General features: G+C 32.6%; 2 protein-coding genes and 1 pseudogene across 7 annotated transcripts in view; 2 read left to right on the forward strand and 1 right to left on the reverse strand.

Moving 5' to 3' along the window:
• The window catches only part of LOC126721029 (uncharacterized), a 58,213-nt gene extending 51,402 nt beyond the window's left edge, over window positions 1-6,811 (forward strand). For 4 of the 5 annotated variants that reach the window (XM_050423984.1, XM_050423983.1, XM_050423982.1 and 1 more), the window contains 5 exons: window positions 2,396-2,500; window positions 2,575-2,685; window positions 2,772-2,876; window positions 5,206-5,275; window positions 5,457-6,811. In XM_050423984.1, the coding sequence (XP_050279941.1) occupies window positions 2,396-2,500; window positions 2,575-2,685; window positions 2,772-2,876; window positions 5,206-5,275; window positions 5,457-6,151 (1,086 nt within the window). In that variant the 3' untranslated portion in view covers window positions 6,152-6,811. Of the gene's footprint in view, window positions 1-2,395; window positions 2,501-2,558; window positions 2,686-2,771; window positions 2,877-5,205; window positions 5,276-5,456 lie in introns of those variants that run through there. The other variant, XM_050423985.1, reaches the window with a different exon arrangement.
• A 5,655-nt stretch (window positions 6,812-12,466) lies between these two features.
• The window catches only part of LOC126721036 (uncharacterized), a 90,865-nt gene continuing 78,246 nt past the window's right edge, over window positions 12,467-25,085 (forward strand). The window contains exons 1-3 of one of the 2 annotated variants that reach the window (XM_050423996.1): window positions 12,472-13,238; window positions 13,702-13,825; window positions 14,779-15,077. In XM_050423996.1, coding sequence (XP_050279953.1) covers window positions 12,882-13,238; window positions 13,702-13,812 — 468 coding nt within the window. In that variant the 5' untranslated portion in view covers window positions 12,472-12,881 and the 3' untranslated portion in view covers window positions 13,813-13,825; window positions 14,779-15,077. Of the gene's footprint in view, window positions 13,239-13,701; window positions 13,826-14,778; window positions 15,078-25,085 lie in introns of those variants that run through there. The other variant, XM_050423994.1, reaches the window with a different exon arrangement.
• Window positions 22,064-25,020, reverse strand: LOC126721034 (glutamate--tRNA ligase, chloroplastic/mitochondrial-like; annotated as a pseudogene).

Raw genomic sequence — 25,085 nt, forward strand, 5'->3', positions numbered from 1 at the left:
AATATTCTCTTTCCACCAACTGTGGGACAGTATTTAATGCCTGCTTCTATTTTCTTTTTGACTCTAATGATACATTAATTGTTAATAATTTTTAATATTTAAATTGGCTAAGTATGTAAACTTTTTCATATTAGATTAGCTAAAACACTGACTTCCATTAGCAATGCAGTGGAAATAACTATTTATATAAAATACAGGAGGTATTGTCCATGCTCCTATAGCTGTAAACTACTGTGGACTTTTGTTGTCCTTTCTGATTTCTTCCATTTAGATTTCACTTGATATATACAATTTAAGGTTGAAGGATATATTTTAAGAGGTTATTAATTGCAATTTCTTAGATTTAAGGTTGGGGATTATTTTGATAATTTATTTTTATTCTTTAATAGCATTTGATATTCCTATTATTAGTCACGTTGCATTGAGATTCATAGTTACAAGCTATGCTTAAGAGTGTTATTGCGGAATTTATATTTCTCTTTGAAAACTATCAGAGCCTCTACTCCCTCGTGATTTTGAAAATCTCGCCTCTACTCATTGGAGATATTCAAAATTGACAAGTGAGTAGAGGTGTGGTTTTCAAAATCATAAGAGAGTAGAGACTTTGATACCGATATTAACCTTTATCTTTTCATTTTAGGGATGTCTTATGTGACAATAGTTGGTGGGTTATGGCTTTAGGGGAAAAGAAAAAACTGTTTGTTGGAAATTTCCTGGCAGTAGCAAATTAGCGTGTTTAAGGTTGGTTGCTGCTGTCACAAGGGTGTGACAAATTTAGGGTTTGCAGGTTTCACAGAGGATATAGGAAAATGGATCTGATTTGAGCTGTAAAGGATGAAAGAAAAGAGAAAGTTTTCTGTGTTCAGGGATTGTGTATACCATGACGGTACTAAGTGTGCCAAAGAAGAAGAGAGAGAAGAAAACATACTATGGCCAATATACCTCAATACTCAAACGCTCACCATTATATTAATCAACTCCAATTTTCTTGAACTTGGACATATTTGTAAGAATCTTTGACTTCTTCCACAATCTACTAGAAGGACTTTCTAATTTGCCTAGTAATTAAAAAAATAGAGTTGACTCAATTACGAACAAAAATAAACTTAACTTGTAAAATAAATACTCATTTGACCCTATGCCACTTTAATGCATTCTATTAAACAATGCAGATGTCATATCCATCGAACGTCATACAGGGCCTCACATGGCAAAAATGTAATAAAGGCAAAAAAATACTAACTTGGACTTCAAGAAAATAAACCCTAGATGCCTATAAAATCCTAAGAAGTTCTATATTTGACTCAATTACCAAATACCCTTAAATTGCTTAGCAAAAAAAAAAATTACATACCGTTCTCACAAAAGTAACCATACCTTGTAAAATAAAAACTCCAAATAAATACACAATTAACACTGTACTGCTTTGATGCAACCTATTAATCCACTCATCTCATATCCATCGGACATCGAACAAGGGTCTCTCACCGAAAAAACCCTGTATTACCAAAATTCTATGCAAACAGCAACTAAATCTCTTTTTCCATGGCTGCATCACATAGGAAATTTGTTCAGGTGGTATTGTTTATAACCTGCTATATTTTTGAAGGTTGAATAGGGAAAAGGGAGCTTGTTTCATAAAATATCAACAATCACATCATGCTACTGTTAGATGATGAGATGACATTAAGACTGATATGACTCATGACTTTGTGGGTAGAAATTACAAGCAACTGAGATGCAGTTTATATGAAAATTGTTTAGTTGAAGAATAAACTGAGTATGAAAGTTTCACTATGAGATTGGATATATCGTGGAATGAAGATGTGATCATTTTTATGTATATCAATAGTAGAATTCATATATATATAGCAAATTAACTTTACATCAGCTAATGTGGCTGATTGGGCTATTCATAACGTGGGTGGAAGGATGTAAATGAGCTATACGTCAGGGAATGTTTAGCAACCATGAACATAATTTTTGTTTTAAATTACCGATTGGGATAGGTAAATTTAATTATTTAACCACATATTTTTAACACTCCGCCTTACGCGTGGGCTCGCACTCCCTTTTAATAGGCAAGACTCAATATGGGGGATTCTAAATGGGAGGTAAAGTGGAGAAAATTGAGATTGAACTTAGGATCTCCTGCTCTAATACCATGTTAAATTACCAATTTTCCCAAAAACTTAAGCAATTGGGATATGATAAATTTAATTATTTAACCAATACTCTTTACATTATGTTATAAAAATCATCTCCTTGTCTTCTGTGAAACAGATGGAGCCTTTAAATTTGAATTGCCTCTCCTTAGTCTTCTAGTTTATTTGAGTCTCTAGAATGAACATTGTGCCACACTCTTCTCATGCTCCTTGTTTCTTTTTATTTGCAGGTGTTTGGTTCTGCTGGTGTTATTGGTAATCCAATGGGATTTGCTAGGAGTTTGGGGCTTGGCCTGAGGGATTTCTTATCAATGCCGGCCAGGAGTGTTTTGCAGGTACATAGTTTATTAGATGGCCAAAGCTTGCTCCTTTTATCAGCTTTCTGAAAACTAGCTTTTTCTATTGGCAGAGCCCTACTGGACTTATTACTGGCATGGCACAAGGCAGCACTAGTCTTTTAAGTAACACAGTCTATGCTATAAGTGACGCCGCCACTCAGTTCAGTAAAGCTGCACACAAGGTATCTATTTTCATCATAAGCATTTGAATGGTTTCAGAGATCAGTTTCTATATATATTTAAATATGAACTGAATTTCTGCTTGTAGGGTATTGTTGCATTGACCTTCGATGACCAAGCTGTTTCAAGTATGGAAAAGCAACAGATGAGTGCAGCTTCACAAAGTAAAGGTGTGATAAATGAAGTCTTAGAGGTATGTCAGTCATATTTAGTAGTTCTCATTGTAAGAACCTCCTAGATGTTTATAGAAGTGGATCCGTTGGTGCATTGTATGGGACAAATTTATACGTTTCACAAAAGTTGAGTTTCAAATTAGATGCGATAAATTACCAATTGTACCAAAACTTTAAACGGTTGGGAAATAGTAAAATTTAATCGTTGAACTCCCCCTTAATAAATGGGGCCCAACTCATGGGAATTTAACTTTTTAAATGGGAAGCAGAGTGAAGACAATGCTTGAACTCAAGACCACTTGATATAATACAATGATAAATTCCAATTGTCTCAAAAATTTCAGCTATTAGAAAGTGGTAATTTTAATCATAATTCTAACAAGATGAAACTAGAATGATGTGTTCCAAACCTATGGGTAGAATTCAAACAGCTAGTAATGTTTTCAATAAATGAGTGGCTATTGCATATAAACTTAAAAATAGTGAAAATTATTATATAGTTCATAAATTGCTCAATTGATAGTTAATAGTTACTTTTCTCCTCTACTTCTTTTCCCTAAGAGCCTTGTAACTCAATGGCATTGCATGTGCTCTTTTACAAGAAGAACCATGATTCAAATCCCACTCCCCCATTTGTTGTGACAATTGAATCATTCAAAAATGAAGTTATTTTTCTTTTTTTTAGTTGTTTGTTTATAGGTGTTTATTTTTTTTGTTTATTCATTTACTTACATGATTTCAAAAAATCATGCATCCACCTATCAGTTGAGGGCTAGGGTTGCATCTCCGACAGAACTACTATGAAAAATTAAGTTGCACATACATTTCTTTTTGAATTCCCTTTTGACAATTTTATTTTATTATATTATTAATGGCTATTATCTCTTTTAAATTCTAAAATAAAAATTATTTAAAGTAATAGAAAGATTTTTTTTTTGTATTTTATCATATTTTTATGTCTCTTAAGTTTCAAAAGCAATAAATGGAAAACATGGGTGGGAAAAAAGGGAAAATAAAGAAGCTAAATTTTGATCAAAGAGAAAAAAAAATACAAAATAAAAAGAAATTACTTTTACCTTTTAAAAGTGATAAAAGAGTTATAATAGGAGTTCAAATTCTTCATGTAATATCTACATTTGTTCATAAAAATCAGTGAATAAGCAATAAAATTTGGGAATTATATAATAAACCCAAGAATTTGATATTGTTTTCATGTTAAACTCTGAAGTTTTAGGTCTATAAATGTTTACATTATAGTTTTAAAATTGTTTCAATATGGTCATGTTATGAGTTAAGCAAAAAGTCTCATAGTCTGTAATTAAGGTCTATCTAGTGTCTAAAAGTCATTCTTTGGGAACTATAAGTAAAATTTTGACTATAAAAAATTGCAACGTGGCTTATTTGTATATAAAGAAGACCTAACAAATATACACTATATAATTGATAACTATATTTTTATAGGTGTTCTTACTGTCTAGTACAGACATAAGTTCTATTTGCTTGTCCAGATTGGTATTAAGTTAGTTACATCAGGTTATACTTGGTGTATTTCAATGGTAATATTAAACTACATAGTAAACTTGTATTGGATTAATATTTTGAAAATCCATTTGACTCCCTAATTCTTTATTTGATTTGCACTTTCATTTTGTTTAGTGGCTTAAAGTTTAAATTTTTTTTTTGATGCATATGGTTTACCAAAGTTGCAGAAAAAAATCACTTTTTTTCCCAGAAGAGGGCTTCTTCTAACTGAGGAATTTTTTATTCCATTTTTGAATGAAAGATTAGATCTGGCCTGTTTACTTTACCAAAAAGAAAAAAAAAAAAATATATATATATATATATATTTATATATAAAATAATAATAATAATAATAATATTAATAATTTATTAAACTAATCAAATGAAGTTCTCATTCATGTATAAGTTCAATCCTTTTTTTTTTTTCCTCTTCATCTAGACCAATCCATCTGTCCATCTTCCTGTATTAAAAGTGATTCATGTAGCTAGTCCATTGATATTATTGTTCTATGATTTCCATTACAAGTAAATAAACCAAGAGATTTCTTATAATTATAATACGCCTAGCAAATCATTGATATGATGGGAGGTTCTGTTATCAATAATTAACTCACTGAAGATAATGTTATAGAATATAGATATAGAAAGAAAAAAGAAAAAAAAAATTCAGTTAGAAAATATTTTGATTGGAAACATGTGTTATCGTGCTTCTCTTTTGAAGCATAACTTGAAAACATGTGTAATCATGCTTCTCTTTTGAAGGGAAATTATATGCACTCTATTATTTATGTTTTAATGTGTTGAATTGTGTAACCTGTTTAATTCCAGGGACTCACTGGTCTTCTCCAGTCACCAATTAAAGGAGCTGAGAAACATGGCCTTCCTGGTGTCCTCTCAGGTAATCAACTACTAGGATGCTGTAAATTGTATACGTCTCATTATGATCAGTATAATTTCCCTCAAAATTATGAGCGTTTAAGGGATCAGCAACACGAACATTGTCACTTAAGATGCAGAGATGGTTAGTGGTGTTCGCATAGCTATTGACTGTGCTTTCTTGCTCATATCCCTTGGTGCAGGTATAGCATTGGGAGTCACAGGACTTTTGGCGAAACCAGCAGCTAGTATCCTTGAAGTTACTGGAAAAACTGCACAGAGTATCAGAAATAGAAGTAGGCTATACCAAATGGGATCGCAGCGCTTTAGGGCCCGTCTTCCAAGGCCTCTAAGCAGGGAACTTCCTCTAAGACCTTACTCTTGGGAAGAAGCAGTTGGAACATCAGTACTTGTGGAGGCTGATAATGATTTAAAGCTCAAGGATGAGGTCTTAGTCATGTGCAAAGCACTTAAACAAGCTGGTAAATTTGTCATCATCACAGAGAGATTTGTATTGATTGTTAGTTGCCCTAGTTTGGTGGAGTTGGGTAAGCCTGAATTTCGAGGCATTTCTGCTGATCCAGAATGGGTGATAGAATCGGAAATTGGTTTGGAGAGTGTTATACATGCTGATTCGGATCAAGAAGTGGTACATATTGTTGGAAGCAGTCCAGATACCATACAGAGGCAAAACCAACATCATCCCAGAAAAGGCGTGGGTACAAGGACAGTGCGATGGAGCAATCCTACTACTCTTCCACTCTTCCAGACAAACTTGGAATTGGCAAGCAAGGAAGATGCAGAAAGTTTGTTACAAATATTGTTGTCTACAATTGAACTTGGGAAAGAGCGGGGCTGGGGCTATGGGCATCTCCTGCATCAAGGAAATATCAAGTAGCGTAAAAGTGGAGTACACTTTTTACTGATTTGAAGGATTGGATTCATCACAATGCCTGGCTCCTGCTACCGCCCTTGCCTAGCAAGCAAGGAAGATGCAGAAAACTTGTTACAGATATTGTTGACAACAATTGAACTTAGGAAAGAGTGAGGTTGGGCTAGGGGCATCTCCTGCATCAAGGTAATTTCAAATAGCTGAAAACTGGAATTCATTTTCTGCACTGAAGGATTGGATTCATCACAAGGCCTGGCACCTAGTTCCACCCTTGCGTTGGCCCCCCATACAAAGTGAGCGAGGGAGCACCTATTAAAAAAAAGTTCCTTTGGGGCCTATTTTTTGCTGATTGGTAATTAAACACCCCCAATTGCACTAAACACACATCTCCCTTGGACTGACGTGATATCTAAGCTTGAGCTCATTGGCTTAAGTAATGCTATTTTAGATAAACTTGGGTCATATGTTCTCATGTAAAATGCGTGTAACCTGTGTTGTGTACATTATGTATAGTGGCTCCCTTTTTTCTTTTAACAGTTATGTACAGCATCATTTTAAACGTTGGGTAATTTTTTACCCTTGTAAACATGTAAAGTAGTTAGTAATCCGTGCAATACACAAGAAAGTTTAACAGATCAATATTTATACATGATACATATTTATTTACTAAGTTTTATAAAATAAATTCAATTAGAGGATTTATAGAAAAAAATATACATAATTTAAATAGAGTTTGTGTGATTCTTACTCTTTTAATATTGAATCAAATTATTTTCTTAAATTATGTGATTTGCTTTTATTCAAATGATTTAAATCTTTGTAATCCTCTTAATTATATTTCAAAGTTAGCAATTTCTTTCCTCTTTGTTCAGAATAGTTGAAAATTTCCTTTTTTGTTAGTTAATGGGTATGAATTACCCCTCTTCTATCTTAGTCTAAACTTTAGTGCATCTAGTTCCTTTGTCCATTCCGATCCATTTTGCTAAATTTAGTTGCTATGGTGATTTTGGCCAGTACATGATGTTAACCTATTTTTTCTTGGTCCTTTTTTATCTCCTTAGAATATAAATTCAAGTTTGATTTTTTGATTTGGTATTTATTCCATGAGAAATTTAAGCCATTTATTTTAATCATCATAAATTTTCTCTCTTGATTTGATTTTTGAAATTTGATCTGATGAGGCTAAAATGTTGATTCATCGTAAATTCTCATTAAAGACCTGTTTAGATTGAAGGAGAGGAAGCGAGAGCAAAGAGGAGTAGAGTAAAGTTGGCTCGAAATTTTGCTAATATTCGGCCAACTCTATTTTACTCTACTCCTCAAACCAAATGGACCATAAAGGAACACAATTGAAGATGGATTAGAGGTTTTTGAAGGTATTTGTTTGACAAACATTCCTCTTCTTAATGGCCATGGGGTGGATTTTCATACTTGGTCTTCTGGCTAAATTTGGCTTGTTTGTAGACCAATAAACGAGTCATTATAAGTTCTAGTATCCCGATTGGTTTACACATCTGTTGTAGGCTTTACAATGTACAACTTAAAATCAATTGATAAATATAATACATGTGATTGTTATTTTTTTATATAAAAAAATCAAAATTTTAAAACGTCATTCAAAATATAAAAAGAAAAAAAATTAATATGAAAAATATGGGTCAACCAACCCATTTCTAACCCATGTAAAATGAGCTAATTTTGATCCGAACTTGCCAGTTTTACCGTGTCCAGTCCCAAAGAGACTTTAATAATCGTTTTGGGGCCCAATACAAAACTATGGACTTGGGAGCCCAAATTTTAGCGTTTGTGGACTCCGAGGTTGAGTTTGGATTGCACTGAAAAGGAAAAAAAAATTTGCGTTTGGCGTTTTTTCTATGGGTGGGTCCCATGCACTGTTCATGGCACCCGCAAGTATGAAAAAACGCAAATGTTAAGTTAAAACTGGGTCTCACGGTACTATTTACACATTTAAAATTATTTTGCTACAGTGTTTTCAGTTTTCAATTTTCAGCAATAAGCGGTATCCAAACAGACCCTGAGACTGTGGACCAAAATGAGTAATTATAACTAGCCTCTAAGCATGCGCTCATGCACGTGCTCAGAGGCTTTTCTATTTTTTTGGTAAATGTTAATAATTTGAATTTATTATAATTTAAGATTATTACATTTTCCAATCACAAAATATCTAGGGGTGTGATAAAAAAATATTTCATCTACAAGCATATAATACTCATCATACCTCTAGGTATTTTTTTTCATCACACCCCTAGATATTTTGTGATTGGAAAATGTAGTATTCCCAAATTACAATGGATTCAAATTATTAACCTTTACCAAAAAAATAGAAAAAGCCTCACGCGCGTGCTTAGAGGCTAGTTACAAAATTATGCATTTGTGATGTGATGAGTATAATGTGTTTATGGTGTGATGAGTATTATGCGTTTCATCACACCCCTAGATTTTTTTGTAATTGAAAAATATAGTAATCTCAAATTATAATAGATGCAAATTATTAAACTTTACCCAAAAAATAGAAGAGCCATTAAGCACGTGCATGAGTGCATACTCAAAGGTTAGTATCTATTTAGTTTTTCATGCGCATGCCCAGAGACTAGTATCTATTTATTTATTTTTTTGTATAAACTTGAGGATGTTTTAAAAAAAATTGATTGGAAGATAAATGTATATATCTATTTAGTTTTTTTTTTTTTTTGGATAGACTTGAGGATGTTTAAAAAAAAAAAAAATTGATAGGAAGATAAATGCGAGGATGATTTTTTTTAAAAGGAAACTAGCCTCTGAGCATGCGTTCACGCGCGTGCTCAGAGGCTTTTTTTATTTTTTTGGTAAATGTTAATAATTTGAATAAATTATAATTTGGGATTACTACATTTTCTAATCACAAAATACTTGGGAGTGTGATGAAAACAGATTTCATCTACAAACATATAATACTCATCACATTTCTAGGTATTTTTTTATCACACCCCTAGATATTTTGTGATTGGAAAATGTATTAATCCCAAATTATAATAGATTCAAATTATTAACCTTTACAAAAAAAAAAATAGAAGAGCCTTTAAACACGCTCATGAGCGTGTGCTCAGAGGCTAGTTACAAAATTATGCGTTTGTGATGTGATGAGTATTATGTGTTTGTGGTGTGATGAGTATTATGCGTTTCATCATACCCCTAGATTTTTTTGTGATTGAAAAATGTAGTAATCCCAAATTATAATAGATGCAAATTATTAATCTTTATCCAAAAAAATAGAAGAGTCTTTAAGTATGCGCATGAGCGCGTGCTTAGAGGCTAGTATCTATTTAGTTTTTCATGCGCATGCTCAAAGGCTAGTATCTATTTAGGTTTTTTTTTTTTTTTTTTTTTTGGCTAAACTTGAGGATTTTTTTTTTTTTAAAATTGATTGGAAGATAAACATATATATATATATATTTATATATATATATATATATATATATATATATATATCTATTTAGTTTTTGTTTTTGGATAAACTTGAGGATTAAAAAAAAAAAAAAAAATTTATAGGAAGATAAATGTGAGGATTTTTTTTTTTAAAGGGAAAAAAAAAAAAAAAAACCAGCAACGTGGGGTTGTTTAACTTGTTTTTATATTTTAAAAAAAAATAGTAAACATATAGTTGCTTTGAAGAAATGGGTTAGTGGGAGAGTGTGGAAACCCTAGGATGGCACTATAAAAGGGGAAGTAACCAATGGTGAAAGACATTCAGCAACAAGGAATTAGAGTAAAATCATTGAGAAAACTCTATCAGAATCCAAAAAAAGAGAGAAAAAGAGAGGGAAATACTATTCGCTATCCTCAAACAACCACTAGAGAACACACTTGGATTCAAAGGGATTCAAACTTTGCAAGCCTTAGGGGCCTGAAGAGCCATCTAAGTTTGTGATTTTTGAACTTAATTGGACCTTGTAATGCGTCCTAGTGAGCAGAGTGTATTACACAATCAAGAAAATAACAAAGTACTTTACATTATTTTAAGGATCCCTAACACTTTATTTTGTGTTCTTTCTTTACCATTTCATTCCTTTGCTGTTTCTTGTTTGTTCAATGCATATATTTCTTATCTGTTAGCATGTATATGTTGTAGGATTCATGCTCTGTGCACCACCTGGTTCAAAATTAGCCCAATTAGTTGCGGTGAACTAAGCCCAATCCCTTAAAACAATAAGTATTGGGCCTAGGATTCTTGTTTCTACCTGGGCCTATTTGCTAAAAAAAAAAGAAAAGAACCCACACAAACTGAAAATGAAAGTAAAAGTAAGAGAGCATGAGAGGAAAGAGAGTTACCTAATCGTGAATTGTGAGAGGGTGGATTAACGGTAGAGTACTATTTAATCTCTTTCAAAATTTAATAATTTGCATCCATTGTAATTTGAGATTATTACATTTTTCAATCACAAAAAATCTAGGGGTATGATGAAAAAATTATTTCACCCACAAATGCATTATAATGGAAAATGTAAAAAGTGTGTATAAATATATTCTTATATTGGTGGATGAGAATAAAAAATTAAATAATGTTTCATTTTTCTTCTATCATGCAATCAAAACACAAAGCAGTATATGTCAAGGCTTAAAAAAAAAAAATCAACCCAACTTAACCCATTATTAATCCACAAAAATATTGAGTTAAGTAAATTTAGTCAAGTTAATTTCATTTTTCTTTTCTCATGCAGTCAAAACATATATCATATGTAGTAGTATATGCCAAGGCTAAAAACAAAACAAACAAACAAACAAAAAATTCAACCCAACCTAACACATCAATCCACAAAAAAATTTAGTTTAGTAAATTTTGTCAAGTTGATTTCATTGTTATTTTCTCATGCAGTCAGACCACATATCATATGCAGAAATAGTATATGTCAAGGCTAAAAACAAAAACAAAAACTAAAAAAAAATCAAGCCAACATAAAAAAAATATTTTAAAAAATGATTTAAGTCAATTTTGTCAAGTTGATGAGTTGGATGTAATGGAAAATCTAACAACAACATGAATTCTCAATAAATTAGTTAGAGTCGGTAACACGTAATCTTTTATATTTGAAGTCATACTTTCAATTTGCTTCTTTAATTCATACACATGTATGTTACTTCTATTTCAACCAAAAAAAGAAAAAAGAAAAAAAAAAGAATAAAATGTATGGAGAAGAGTACCAAAGATGGAGTTGGTAGAACTCCTAGCAACTTGGTTCTTGGCAGCATCACCTACCAAGCGCTCATTGTTAGTGAAGGCAACGCAGGAAGGCATCATTCTGTTGCCCTACTCGTTGGTTATTGTCTCCACGTGATCACGTTGCCACACTGCCGCGCATGAGTACATCGTCCCGAGATCGATACTGATTGCAGGACCCTCTTCTTCACCAGCCATTCTTATTTTTGATACAAACACACACAAACTTTGTCTCAATTGTCACTGAAAGATGTAGATGCAGAAGAACAGTTAAGTCTTTTCTTTTCTTTTCTTTTTTTGATAGGAACGGTTTACGTTTTTGGTAAGAAGTAGAATTAACATGGTCTTATATGTAGTGTTTTTAGGAACTGTCCCCACATCCTAAAAAAGAGTAAAAAATGCCACTCAGCAATGGTTTTTGTTGTTCAAAATCACTCCCAAGCTGATTTCAAAAACTATTGTTTGAAACATATGTTTTGAGCAATATTTTTTAAACAATACTTTTTGAAATCAATGACCAAACATATTTTTTTTTGTTTTTGAACAATATTGTTTAGTGTTTAAACACTAAACAATATGTTTTGAAATCAATAACCAAACACCCTCATAGTTACCTACTTTTTTGAAAAAACTCTTCCTCTAATTGCTAAAACACAACCCCACTACCTTAAAATTAAGAAACGTTTTAAAGTTTTAACCCACCTCTTTGAGAAGAAGAAGAAAAAAAAAAAAAAAAAACTCTAAATTTAGACTTTTTATTATTTATTATTTCTGATCCAATTGGCAAAATTTATCCATCAAATTCTAATCTCATTAAAAAAAAATTAAAAACAAAAAAGCAAAAAAACAAAAAAACCATATACACCATGCCCATCAAAAATTTGTGGATGGATTTGAGTTTTTATTTTTTGAGAGAGGTGAAGGTGGTAAGATTTTTTTTTTGAAACTGTGAAGGTGGTAAGATTGAATACCTGGTTGGCTGTATGTTTTGAATTATACGTGGGTTTTTTTTTTTTTTTTTCTTCAAAAGATGGGTAGTGGGAATTGGGATTGTGGGAAGGTTTTTCTTTTTCTTTTTTTGTGGAATTATTTTTTGATGGGAACGGTGGGTAATTGGAACTTTTCAATCCTATTTTATAGGCAATATTTTAGCAAAAATTAAAAGATGTAGTTTTATAAATTATTCTTTAGTTTTGCCTTTATTTAAACTTAGAAAAATAAATGTATTTTAGGAGAAAAAAAAAACGACCCAAACAGGAAAAGTAGCATAGATTGACAGACAGACAAGTACGGGGTAAAATCGAGAAACGATGCCTCATAATTTCAAAATCAACGGTTACAATTTCTGAGACTTGCCCTCCTTTCCACGCTTATGTCCTCTACTATATAAACAAACCGAACGCACAAAGGAAACCCACAAAAAAAAGGTTTATTATTAGCTTTCAATCATCAACAACGTAAACAAAAATCACAGAAAGATCCAAAGCAGAAGAAGAAAGAGGAGTGAAGGTGGAGCTTTATATGGGCATTACTAAAGTGGTTTACTACATGGATCCATTGATGTCAAAAGAGCTTCTTCCTGACAAGTCTTCTGCTTTCGACTTCAACTACTCTCAGTCTCAGAGTTCAATCTGGTCCCCTTTGGTCCCTCGGCTTCACAGTGCCATAGATTTGGATTTTGAATACTTTGGTTTCGTGACACCAAAGAGACAATCACTTGGCAGCAAAAGCAAGATCAACAAAGTCACTTCTAACATCAAGAAGAAACTCAAAGTTGCTGCCAATCTTGTGAAGTCCAAGGCCAAACACAACAACAACAACAACATCAAAACCAAGGCTTCTGAGTTCTACCCATCTCCTCTCAAACCCACCACAAAGGTATTTCTATTTCTGTTTGTTTCTTGAGAAATTTTTATTTTTTTTATGTTTAGGGTTAGCAAAAAAAACCTGAAATTAATAAACCCTTTTGAGAGGAAAAAAAAAAACTTATATATATATATATATATATATATTTTCTAGGGTTTTATTTATTTATATTTTTCAATCTGAACAAGTTTGAGATTATTAACCTGAAATTAATAAACCCATTTGAGAGACAAAATTTAGGAATGAATTTTTATTAGGGAATGATTATTTGATAAATGAATACATTGTTTATTTGTTGGCATTCAAACCCATCATTCTTGTTTGTTCTTGTCCTCTGTCTGAAAACAGGACAGACAAACATGCTCTATAGATTCTGTAATACGAATATATTATGTCTCCTCTTTGAATTTCTTTCGGGAAACATATAAGATTTAGAACCAGTATTCTTATTATATTTTACATTTTTTTATTACAGGCTTGTTGGACTAAGGCACTGAAAGCTGGCTCTAAAAATTTCAAGAAAACGAGGAAAGACCCCACGGCCCATGTGAAGCTCTATACCTATTTGATGAGTGAAAATATTTGAAGATTATTAATTGGTAAGTTTTCTTGTTGTGTCACTTCATATGTAATCTGCCTACCAATTGTTTGTGAAAATACCTAACCAAATCCTTTTTGGGTGAACTTTGTGTCATTTCCTTTGTTGTTCTGTTTTCGACATGTGTGGCATGTGTTTACTTATTCATGGGGACTTTTCCTTCCATTCTTGCAAGAATATTCTCAATGTGCTTTGTTTTGTGGCCATGGTTGTTCAATCTCTTTGTTGAATTTAATTTCAAAGAATTTGGTAGGTGAAAATATTTATGATCATTAAATGAAAAACATAAACAGAAAGCATGCTGCCATTTAATTATTATATTTTTTGAAATGAAGAAACCGAGCTGACATTTATTGTTCGCAGTTTAGCTTTAATAATTTCCAAGAGCCATAAAATGTGGAGAAAATATGGCAGTAGACTTTTTTGAATGTGATGCTTGTACTTGTGTTGGATTCTTTTTAAAACAATGACAAAGCATGACTTGAGCTGCCATTTTATATTTTAATAAGGTGAAAGCTGCCATTTTTTTAGCTATTACTACGTGAACTTATTGAAAGCATGTCGGTTCCATGGGTTGTTAGCTTAGTTAAATATCTGGATTTGTAACTAATATCTGTTATAGTTAGTTGCATTATTAGTTAGTTACCTCCACATCGGCATGTGCATGCTAAGAGCAGCACACAAAATTCAAAGGTTGTAATGAATCTCATTTTCTAAATGAATTAAACACTTCTTTCTCTACTTGTTATTGTGTTTTCCATTTCTCATCTTTCGTTGCTTGGTATTACCAGTTTGTGCAACAAAATGTCTGCATAATTCATCTTCTGTCACTTATGTTGTTGTCATGCAGCAATACTCTCAACTATGGCTTTTTCCTGAACTAGCTTGGATTATTCATTTTGAAATATAAACTAGCAATCTCTATAATTTGACTTTGCCTTTCCTTCTTGGCAGATGGTCTCAATGCATAAATAAGGGTTGGATTTGCTGTTGGGATTTCCGTAATTGCACATACAAGAGAGCAACATGAAAAGGCTGGTGAAGAGCAGGGTTTGAAGGAGAGTTGGATGCTCTATAACCCTTAGAGCCAATAGACTCAGCAAGCCCCATAATTTGACAAATTTATGTGCCCCATCATTTACTGGGTTTTGCCATGTATATTATGTGTCTCAATTGGGCAATTTATCTTTCGTCGTTCTTTATTTGATGTAAGACGTGTGAATTTTGTGAGTACATAGTTAATTTTTTTTTTCGGGGTGATGTCAATTTTGTTATTTTACTCAAAAACAGCATCTGCATGCCTACCAAGCATTTTTATCAAGTTATCTTCCATGAATTGTCATATATATGATTGTTGGCAATTGATAATATGAAATAATTACCACTAAAATTTTCAAGAAAAAAGCTAATTAAAATCTAAGCTGGATCAAATATCACAACACAACTAACAATAGGCTTTAACAATACTTACAATTAGAAAAGAAAGGAAAAGAACAGAAAAACACACACACACTTGAGACCAAATAAGTAAGTAAATAAGGAAAAAAATTATCTCTTTCTAGCTGCTTAGCTTCACCAAATTCTTTGTAGTAAAATGTTCATTACTTCTTCTTTTTAGAAAATTCCTTTCATATTATTCAATGCATACAACTAGTTTAGTTTTCCAATAGCATATGGTGTACAGGCTAATTTTCTCATGATTAATACAATTTCAATTTAAAAACATTAATAAAAGCATTAATGTGAAAATCTGTGAAAATTCATAAATGGTTGATTTGGATAAAGGTGTTTAAAAAGAGAATGATTTGGATTTCAACTATGTCGTTGTTCAAGATAGAAAATTTGGATCTCAACTTCTAACTTATTTAAATGACTTATATAGAGTACGTATGACATGATAATTTTTCCACTTGATGTATATATTTCAATTTTATTAAGACGTTGGTTTAAAATGATCAAGTATAAGATGTAATTTCAAATACATAATATTACCGATATTTTTGTTTGAGAAAATGTTTCATCATGTCTAGTTGAGTATTTTATAAAAATAAAATGACAATCATGTCTTGTTAAATCTATATTTGGCTATTTATACAATCAAGTGTTGTTAAAATCCTTCTTATATTAAAAAAAAAAAAAAAGTGTGTTGTTAAAATCCCAAAATGTTCCAGCCCAGACCGACTTGATTTTCAAACAAACTTTGCCAAATCATTTGACTAGTCGTCATAAATTTTGGATTGAGATTCAGTGTAATAGCATAGCACCATCCAACACCTTTTTGATGGTTCAAATCAAAAATTAAAAAGTTGACTTTTGACATTAACCATTAGATCAAAAAAGTTAACATGTAAAAAAAAAAAAAAATTTTGAGAGCTAAAAAAAAGTTTAAAATTTTGAAAAAGTTAAAATGTTGTGAGAGGGATTCCCTGACTATTGCACCATATCACAACTCATAAATTTCAAGGAATTTAGGATTTGCAAAAAAACGAGTAATACTATAAACACAAACTATTTTACTATATTTTTATAAATTGCTGATGTGACTTTATCATCTTCCAAATAATTATTGGTAAATAAAAATATGATGTTAGTTGTGGAGTCAGAATAAAAGTAGTAAAAATTTGTCACATCAATATTTTGTAAAAATGTTGTAAAATAATTTGTGACCGGCAAAGAATAAAACCTAAAAGTTGTTAATTGTGCTAGACATTAACGTCACCAAGTGTAAAAGTTCCCGTAAATTCTGCTAAATCAAAACTAAACAGTGCTGTTGTCTAAATTTGCTAATCATATTTGGTTTTTTTTTTTTTTTTCCTATTCCTTGGAGGTCTTCTTCTTCTTCTTCTTCTTTTTTTTTTTTTTTTTTTTTTTTTTGAAAATAACTATAAAATCCAAACTATTTTGTTAGTTAGCAAAGGTTTGAAACTATTTGGGTTTCTAACAATTTGAGCATGTTAGTCTCAATTTTGGGTTATAAATCGAGTATGATGTACTCGATTTTCCTGTTGCCCCAGCAGCTGAGGTGGACAATTTTGTCCACATAGGATTGGCATGCAAATCGAGTTTAACAGACTCAGTTTTTTATCATGGAAATTGAGTCTACTGAACTTGAGTTGTTGGTCTAGTGCGTGGATATGACTCATGGAAATCGAGTCTACTAGACTCGATTTTCAGGTACTTTCACGCTTTTTTGGCCACGTGGTATATAACTCGAGTAAATTAGACTCAATTTCTCTTTAATGGAAATCGAGTCTACTAGACAAGATTTTCATGAATGGTCAGCACCCCTCCACGTGTGCCATGTCGGTCCCAGTTGAGACCTTTTTTTCCCCCTTACCCATCTCACTCAGTCTCTTCAGCTCTCACAGCCTCTCTTCAGCTCACTCACAACTTTCCTCAACTCTCACACAACACCCACCTACAACACTCTCTCACAGGTAATGTTTTTACAATATTGAGAATATTTTTTGTTAGTTAATATTGTGATTATTTGCTAGGTTTTTTTTTTTTTAAAGAAAAAATTAGAACATATTAGGAATTTTTTTTTTGTTAGTGCAAATATTGTGATTAATTTATTTGTTAGTATATTGTGATTATTTGCTAGTTTTTTTTTTTTTTTTTTTTTTTTAAATTAATGTTATGATTAATTATTGGGAATATTTAGTACTAAATATTGTGATTAATGTTATTACAACATATTGGGAATATTTTTTTTTTTGTTAGTGTAAATATTGTGATTAAATTATTTGCTAAGTTAAAAAAAAAATTAATATTGTGATTAATTATTGGGAATATTTAGTACCAAATATTGTGATTAATTATGTTATTACAACATATTGGGAATATTTGTTTATTTTTTGTTAGTGTAAATATTGTGATTAAATTATTTGCTAGGTTTTATAAAAAAAAAAAAATTAATATTGTGATTAATTATTGGGAATATTTAGTACCAAATATTGTGATTGAGAATATGTATTTTTTTTGTTAGTGTAAATATTGTGATTAATATGCTAGGGTTTAAAAAAAAAAAAACTTTGTGATTAATTATTGGGAATATTTAGTACTAAATATTGTGATCAATTGTTAGGAATATTTAGTACTTTTAGGTTTTTGTCATGGGTATGAAATGGATTATGAGTTTGATACCTAAGATAGTATTTGTAGTCTTTTTAACATAAATTATTTCAAGATATATTTGTTTAAGATTTGTAACAGAGATTTCAATGGATAACTGGTTGGTATAATATTTTTGTTCATCATAACTTATTTGAATGAGTTTTGAAAGTCATGCCCCTAGAATGATTTGGAATTTTAAAAGAATATGAAATTGGTAATGACAATTTTTGTATGTGACCTGAGGTGAGTATGTACAAATTTGGTTGAGGTTAGTATTGTTGGCATTTCATATGCAAAGTTTTGTGATTGATGTTGATTGAGAGTTATAAATTTGTCACTAACACAATTGCAATTGATGATCTATAGGTTGACAATGATCCATATAAATATATACTACGGTGGACTTCTTAGCAATCCCAACCCTTATGATGGATTCCCATCTCAAGGTTCGGGTATCCAGTATTATTATATGATGATACATCGTAAGGTAAAGACCCTGAATGATTTGAAAATAAAAATTATGGAAAAGCTGCAAGTGAACCTTACTTTGCATGACATACATATTACTTTCTGTTCTCCACATGAAGTCCTCAATTAATGCATTAATTACAGATATATGACGATAACAGAAGACAAACATGTGAAGATCATGTTTAGCAAGATGCAAAAATGGGAACAAGTGGCAAATTTTGAGTTGTACATCACTTTGGAGCCGCGTGCGGAAGTTGGCGTAGAGGAAATTGTACAAACAACTACATCTCTACAGTTTGCAGTCCTAGATGATCGATGCACCACATTGAGAAGCTATACACCCCATTTTCAAGAGACACCAACAACAATTGAGAGCCAACCTGGCAATAAATATGAAGATCAATTTTGTACATATCGAGGTGAATACTCTACACTTCCAGTAGTTGAAGATGAAGACGAAGACTGTGTTGATTATGCTGCCATTAATGGTGAAGATCTTGATGATAGAGATGAGTATGAAGAGAGGATTGAGTGAGGCAACTTTGACAAGGGCGTTGATGACCATGAAATTACTCCCAATCCTCATGTTGATGATATGCTGAAAGTGATGAAGATGATGCGGACGCTACTATTAGAGCTCAACATTTTACAATTATGACTTCCGTTTATGAACCTCCTGCCTCATTATTTTATGCAAATACTTGGGAAAATATGGTTGATCTTGAAGTTGTTTAGCAAGCATTTGCTTCTTCTTGGAAAGAGGACATGAAATTTAGTACAAGGTTGATTTTTGCGAATAAAGAGGCTGTGAAACGTGCATTAACAATTTATGCCGCAAAGCATAACAGAAACTTTATGACTAATAGGTCAACCAAAAGTAGACTGTCTATGAAATGCATGGATGGGTCATGCAAGTGGTACGTTGGGGCAGTTGTGAAGCCTAAACATGGACTATGGATGGTCACATTTTATGGGGGTCCTCACAGTTGTATGCCCCTTGGCACGGCCCTTGATGGTAGAATGATGGATTGTAATTTTCTTGCAGCAGAATTTGTTCCAATGTTGCAAGAAAATCACATGACAACAATTGGTCACCTTAGAGACATCATTAAAGCGAAGTATTATGATCATAAGCTTTCTTACTATAAGATATGGGATGCGAAACAAAAGGCTATTGCAAAGATATTTGGGGATTAGGAAGAGTCTTACCAAAGGTTGAGAAAGTTATTGTTGACATACTTGGATCAAGAGTGAGAAGGAGAGGGAATGAGATTGAGAGTGAGAGGGAAGGGGAGGGAAGGGAATGAGACTGAGAGTGAGAGGGAATGAGACTGAGAGTGAGAGACTGTGAGACTCGGTTTGAGTGTGCTTGAGTTTTGAGTGAGTGATTTGTGTTTTGAGTGATGGACACGTGGAGGACTGAAAGGAAATCGAGTTCAAAAGATTCGGTTTCCATTTAAACTAAATCAAGTCATTTCCTTTAAACCAAACTGAATCCATTGAACTCAATTTCTGGGCCTACGTGGACAGTTTGTCCACCTCAACTGCTGGTGCAATGGGAAAATTGAGTACAATGTACTCGATTTATAACCCCAAAATTGAGTCCTTTGGTCTCAATTTGTTAGATACCAAAAATAGTTTCAAACCTTGGCTAACTAATAAAATAGTTTGGCTTTTATAGTTATTAAAAAAAAAAAAAGCCAAGTCTCATCCACTTTTTTCCTTTCTCAATCATTCCATTTTCAGCATGTCCCTCCTTTGGTTCTTGCAATCATTCTTATTATTTTCTAGTTTCTTAGCCTTTGCCTCGGCTAATACCGATGACGATGCAGCCCAATTCGAGTTGTTCCATAGACATGCACTACTAGTCTACAAAAATGGAACCACATTCTTTATCTTGATTCTGTCTTTCTGTCTATACGTTTTAATTCTTCTTCATCTACTTCTTCTTCTACTCATTTTCCTTTCTTTGATTCTTCTGAATTCATTTGTTTATAAGTTTGGCGGTCTACAACTCCGAAGCCGAAAATTGCGTTAATTTATTATCAGACTAGATATATATGAAATGGACATGAGGGATAAAGGTTAATTTTGTTTATCAAAAAGAATTTTTTTTGTTTAGCAAATGAGTTTAAACATTAAAATTTAAATAAAATAATGTGTTTGTGCACATAGGGCTCAATTTAACAATTTATATAATATCACATTTTTATATGGATATTGTTTAAAAAATATTCTTAATTATATAAAATGAGGATTGGATTGTGTGAGTGTGTAAATATGTCCATTTGATATTAAATTACTATTTGTAGTTTATTGATAATATCAACTATCTATTTTTAGTAAAAAGATTCATAGATTTGTGAATGGGGTAAAAAAATTTAGTCATGGTTTTATTATTTATGAGAAAAAAATAAGTTAATCAAGTAACTCGTAAACAAGTTTGAGTTCATTTTCTTGTCGAGCTTGTTCTACAAGAAAATAAATCAAAGTTGAACATGAAATATTGTTTGGTAATGAGTTCAAGCTCAACACATTCGAAGTAAAACTAGATGAATAAGCTTGAAATTTTAATACTCGACTCAACTTGTTTACACCTTATCTAAAACCATCACCACAGTTTTTTTTTTTTTTTTCTTCTCCTTGTCTGAAATCTCAAGTCTTAATTCAACTTTTGAACCCTTAACCGTAATGATCTAAATGAGATTGGCAATCTCAAGTTTCAACCTTGAACATGAACAATTGAACTCTCATAGGGAAGACAGGTAGTAACAATTAGGGAAGTGAAGCAGAACCGGATTTTTTGTCTACTCTGAGATCAAATAAAACTTGCTCTACCTGTTTCGTTAGGTAGGCATGATCCTGAATAGGAGCTACTAGAGACATGTTTGAGGCCTGGCTCCAATTCCAAACCAATGACCTAATAATAATTTCCACATGAAGAACGTGGGACGTTCAAAAGAGAATAATCTGAGTGGAGTGTTAATGGCCAACACACCACATCATGAGTGTTCTAGAATTAAGACTCTAATCTTCTATCTTCTACTACAAAATAAACGTATGGTCTGCGATGCAAATGCAAAGCTAAGCAATCATGAATGTGATTGGAACCGGTGGACTGTCATCTATGCATCAAGTCACCTCCCAGTCTGACAAAAATGACTTGGTAACTATAGCCCCTACCCCACTGGCGGTTGGAAGGTCAATGACATAGACTACGCCAGAATAAACAACATCCATTCCAGATTGGTAGCTAGTTTGCTAAAGATGTCTTAGTAATACTGATTTTATTTAATTAGTTATTATGTTACAAACAAAACAACACACCAACTACCAATTTTTTTTTTCCTCAAAAAGACAGATTTGTAGTTGTTCTTTTAATTCAAATTCAAAAGATATGGAATTGGAACTAAGAAAGGGTATATGATATTGCCGCATAGGTATCAACATTTCACATTCCAATTCCTATCAAATCAAACTTATCTATTGCAGAATCATTAGTTTCAACACCTAGTCCTCATATCTTTGTCATTGCTTTCATGCTTACATACAGAGTTGCCTAGAGCCATCTTTCATTGAGTGTTAAGGATTGATATTGCTGATTCAAATCCATAACCATTCCATGCGTTTAAATGACAGAAAATAGATGCTCTGTGACCAATCCAAAGAAGGGAGACTTACTTATTGCATTCACAACATTATAAAATTGTAGATAGTAAACTAAAGATGGAACCTTCATAATCAAATCAACTGCTCTTGACAACAGGAGAAAAAAAAAATACATTCTGAAAAAATATATGGATGAACTAATTTTTAGAAATAGCCGGTCAAAACTGTGAATTCTCAGTTTGATATAGCAGCAGCAGATTCCAAAGGAGACTGATCCTTTATTAATGCTTCCCAGTCAAGTTGCCTCAGCATTTTAAACCTCTCATTCAATGTCACAAACCCAGCTTCGGAGCAACAACACCACAGGTTTCAGCTCTATGGAGTAAAAGCACGCTAGCACCCGTATCTGGGCCATGGAGTTTTCCTGTTAGCAACACTCGCAGAGGCATGAAGAGTGATTTCCCCTGTGATAAGGATGAAAGTAGACAGATTTTCAGTTCATGGCCAGATACTGTTAAGTGAAATATATATTACTCTCTAATTAAAGACCACCTTGCGCTTTAGCGATTTGCCAAAGTTCTTCACCCACTTCTGCCAGCCAGCGTGCCCTTCTTCAAGAGCACCCAGGAGTTCACCACTGTCATAGGCAGCTATGAGATCGGCTGAAAATTCAGAAAGCTTATCTTCTAAGACAGGTTTAGCTTCAGGACTGCAGAGAGCAAAAGAATTTGTAATTAGATATGGCTGTGTTCTTAGGGGCCAAACTATTCTGAAGCATTTTTTTTTTTACAGTTAACATTCTCCCAAACGGTACTTATAGCAATAATTAAGTGAAATAAAATCCAGTACAAAAGCGTATTTATAGATGACACAATGTGTATTCAACTAAGAAAATAAGAAAGAGTTTATCAGGCCGAAAAAATGATGACATATGACAACATAAAACAACAGAATTAAGTGCAAGGTATATAACCTGTTTAAAGTGTCAGGTAAAGGATAAGATAGCAAGTTTGAGAGTGCTTTGTCTGCATCTGTTACCAAGTCAATCCCATCCTTGAGCAGCTGAACCGCTTCCTATTATACAAATTATGTTTCAACCATTACAACAACCTTGCTTTGCTTGATTATAGGATATTAAAATATCATAAAACCAAAATGAAATAAATTATCTACAGTAACCTGTCTTTCTGCAGCAGACCACATAATCCCATACTTAATTTAAATAACAGTATAATCCCCAACGATGCCAAGGATTACAAGATCACCTTAAATCTAAACAGAAAAAAGAAATTCTGTAACTTGAAGTTTATAATTATAATTCAATGCAATCAAAAGATTTTAATACTAAAAAGTCCTACTAGGATAAATGTCCCCTCCGACTCTGTGAGGATACCAGTGCTTTTCCAGCGCTCACCAACAAGCTTGGTCAACTCCTCTGATGGTAGTGCTCCTAAATGCTGACCATTCATCCACCTTTAATTTGAACATATACACAATAATAACTTGCACACTATTAGACAGTTAACCTCCAATACATCCACAATTTAGAAATAGTCTCGCTCATTCAAAAATATAATAAACCATCTTTTGTTTTTAGTGACAGGCAGCCCAAATTATCGAGAAACTATCAAAATCAAATCGTGGAAATAAAAATTTGAAATTTGGAATATTACACAAAATATGCAACCATCAGAAAATGTAAACAAACATGCCATTATAGAAAATATGAGTAACTTATCAACAGTAAGTCTTTATTAATGATGATTACAAGTTCATTTTTTCATCAAAAACAACTTTTTCATTACTCCAATGTCATAACTCATAAGTAATACCAACACAAGCTTCAAAGTTTAATGCCAATTACCTCGTTGGAACAAAAGCAACGATAAACATAACCAGAGTCTAAAAGTTTCTCAGCATGTTGCTTGTACAGAGAATTTCTTTCAGATTGTCGGTATGGACCATAGTCTCCACCAACACCAGGACCTTCAAAGTATAAACACAGTATTACTAAGAGTTTATATCTTAATCAATTCATTCACTTTTTTGCTCGGAAGTATAAGGACATCAATGTTCTACTACATATAATTTAATATAGAAGCAGGCAAGTCAAAAACACAGATAGAAATTGTATAAAAACCAAATGAAAACAAGCAATGCTAATTATGAGTAGAGAATTATCGCTCAACTCCAACTCCATCTCAGTATCCAACTGTCTATCATAGACAAGAATGTGTGCAAGATAAACAAATAAATACAATTAAGACTTGTGAAACCAAAAAAAAAAAAAAAAAATTCACCTTTTTTCACAATTGTTAAGGTGACAAGTTGTGATTGGTGTATAATAAAAATAACTACAGCCGCAACAACAACTACAGCTTATTAGTCTCAGAATTTCAGGGCCATCTAATGTATTATGACATTCATAATAGAGTGACTAAATTTTAAAATTACCTTTATGACACTACGCACAGACACGGGCGAAGTATTTATCTTTCTAGCATTGCTTAAAAACTATAATGAAAAATAGAATAGAAATGAACGATTAGTAATAAAAGTAGCATAGATGAAAAGGGGGTACGTACCTTGATCCCAGTGAAGACCGAGCCAAGAGAGATCTCGCAAGAGGGCATCCTCAGATTGTTTAGTGGATCTCTCCAAGTCAGTATCTTCAATTCTCAACACAAATTTGCCACCTTTGCGAACAAGTAATTGAAGAGCGCAGTTTGAGCTCCACCCACGTGGAGGTTCCCTGTTGGCGAAGGAGCAAAACGCACACGGACTACTTGTCCTCTGCCGAGATTGAGAAACTCCTGCTGCTTCTGCTACTGCGAAAGCGTTTGTGAAAAAAAAAAGACAGCAGAAGCAACCTCAGGAATTATACTAATCCAGGACGGCGTTGTTCCTATGAAGGTCGTCGTTGCCATTGTTCTCAATCTCAATCTCAATCTCAAACCCAAATTCAAATCTGAATCTTCTGTGATCCTATCCAATGTGTTTTTGCCGTTAGCTTCACCCAACAGCACTTTATCTTATTCTAATCGGTCTACTTTGGTCCATTTCCA

The sequence above is a fragment of the Quercus robur genome, chromosome 4, assembly GCF_932294415.1.
Source record: "Quercus robur chromosome 4, dhQueRobu3.1, whole genome shotgun sequence".
Classification (NCBI taxonomy): Eukaryota; Viridiplantae; Streptophyta; class Magnoliopsida; order Fagales; family Fagaceae; genus Quercus; species Quercus robur.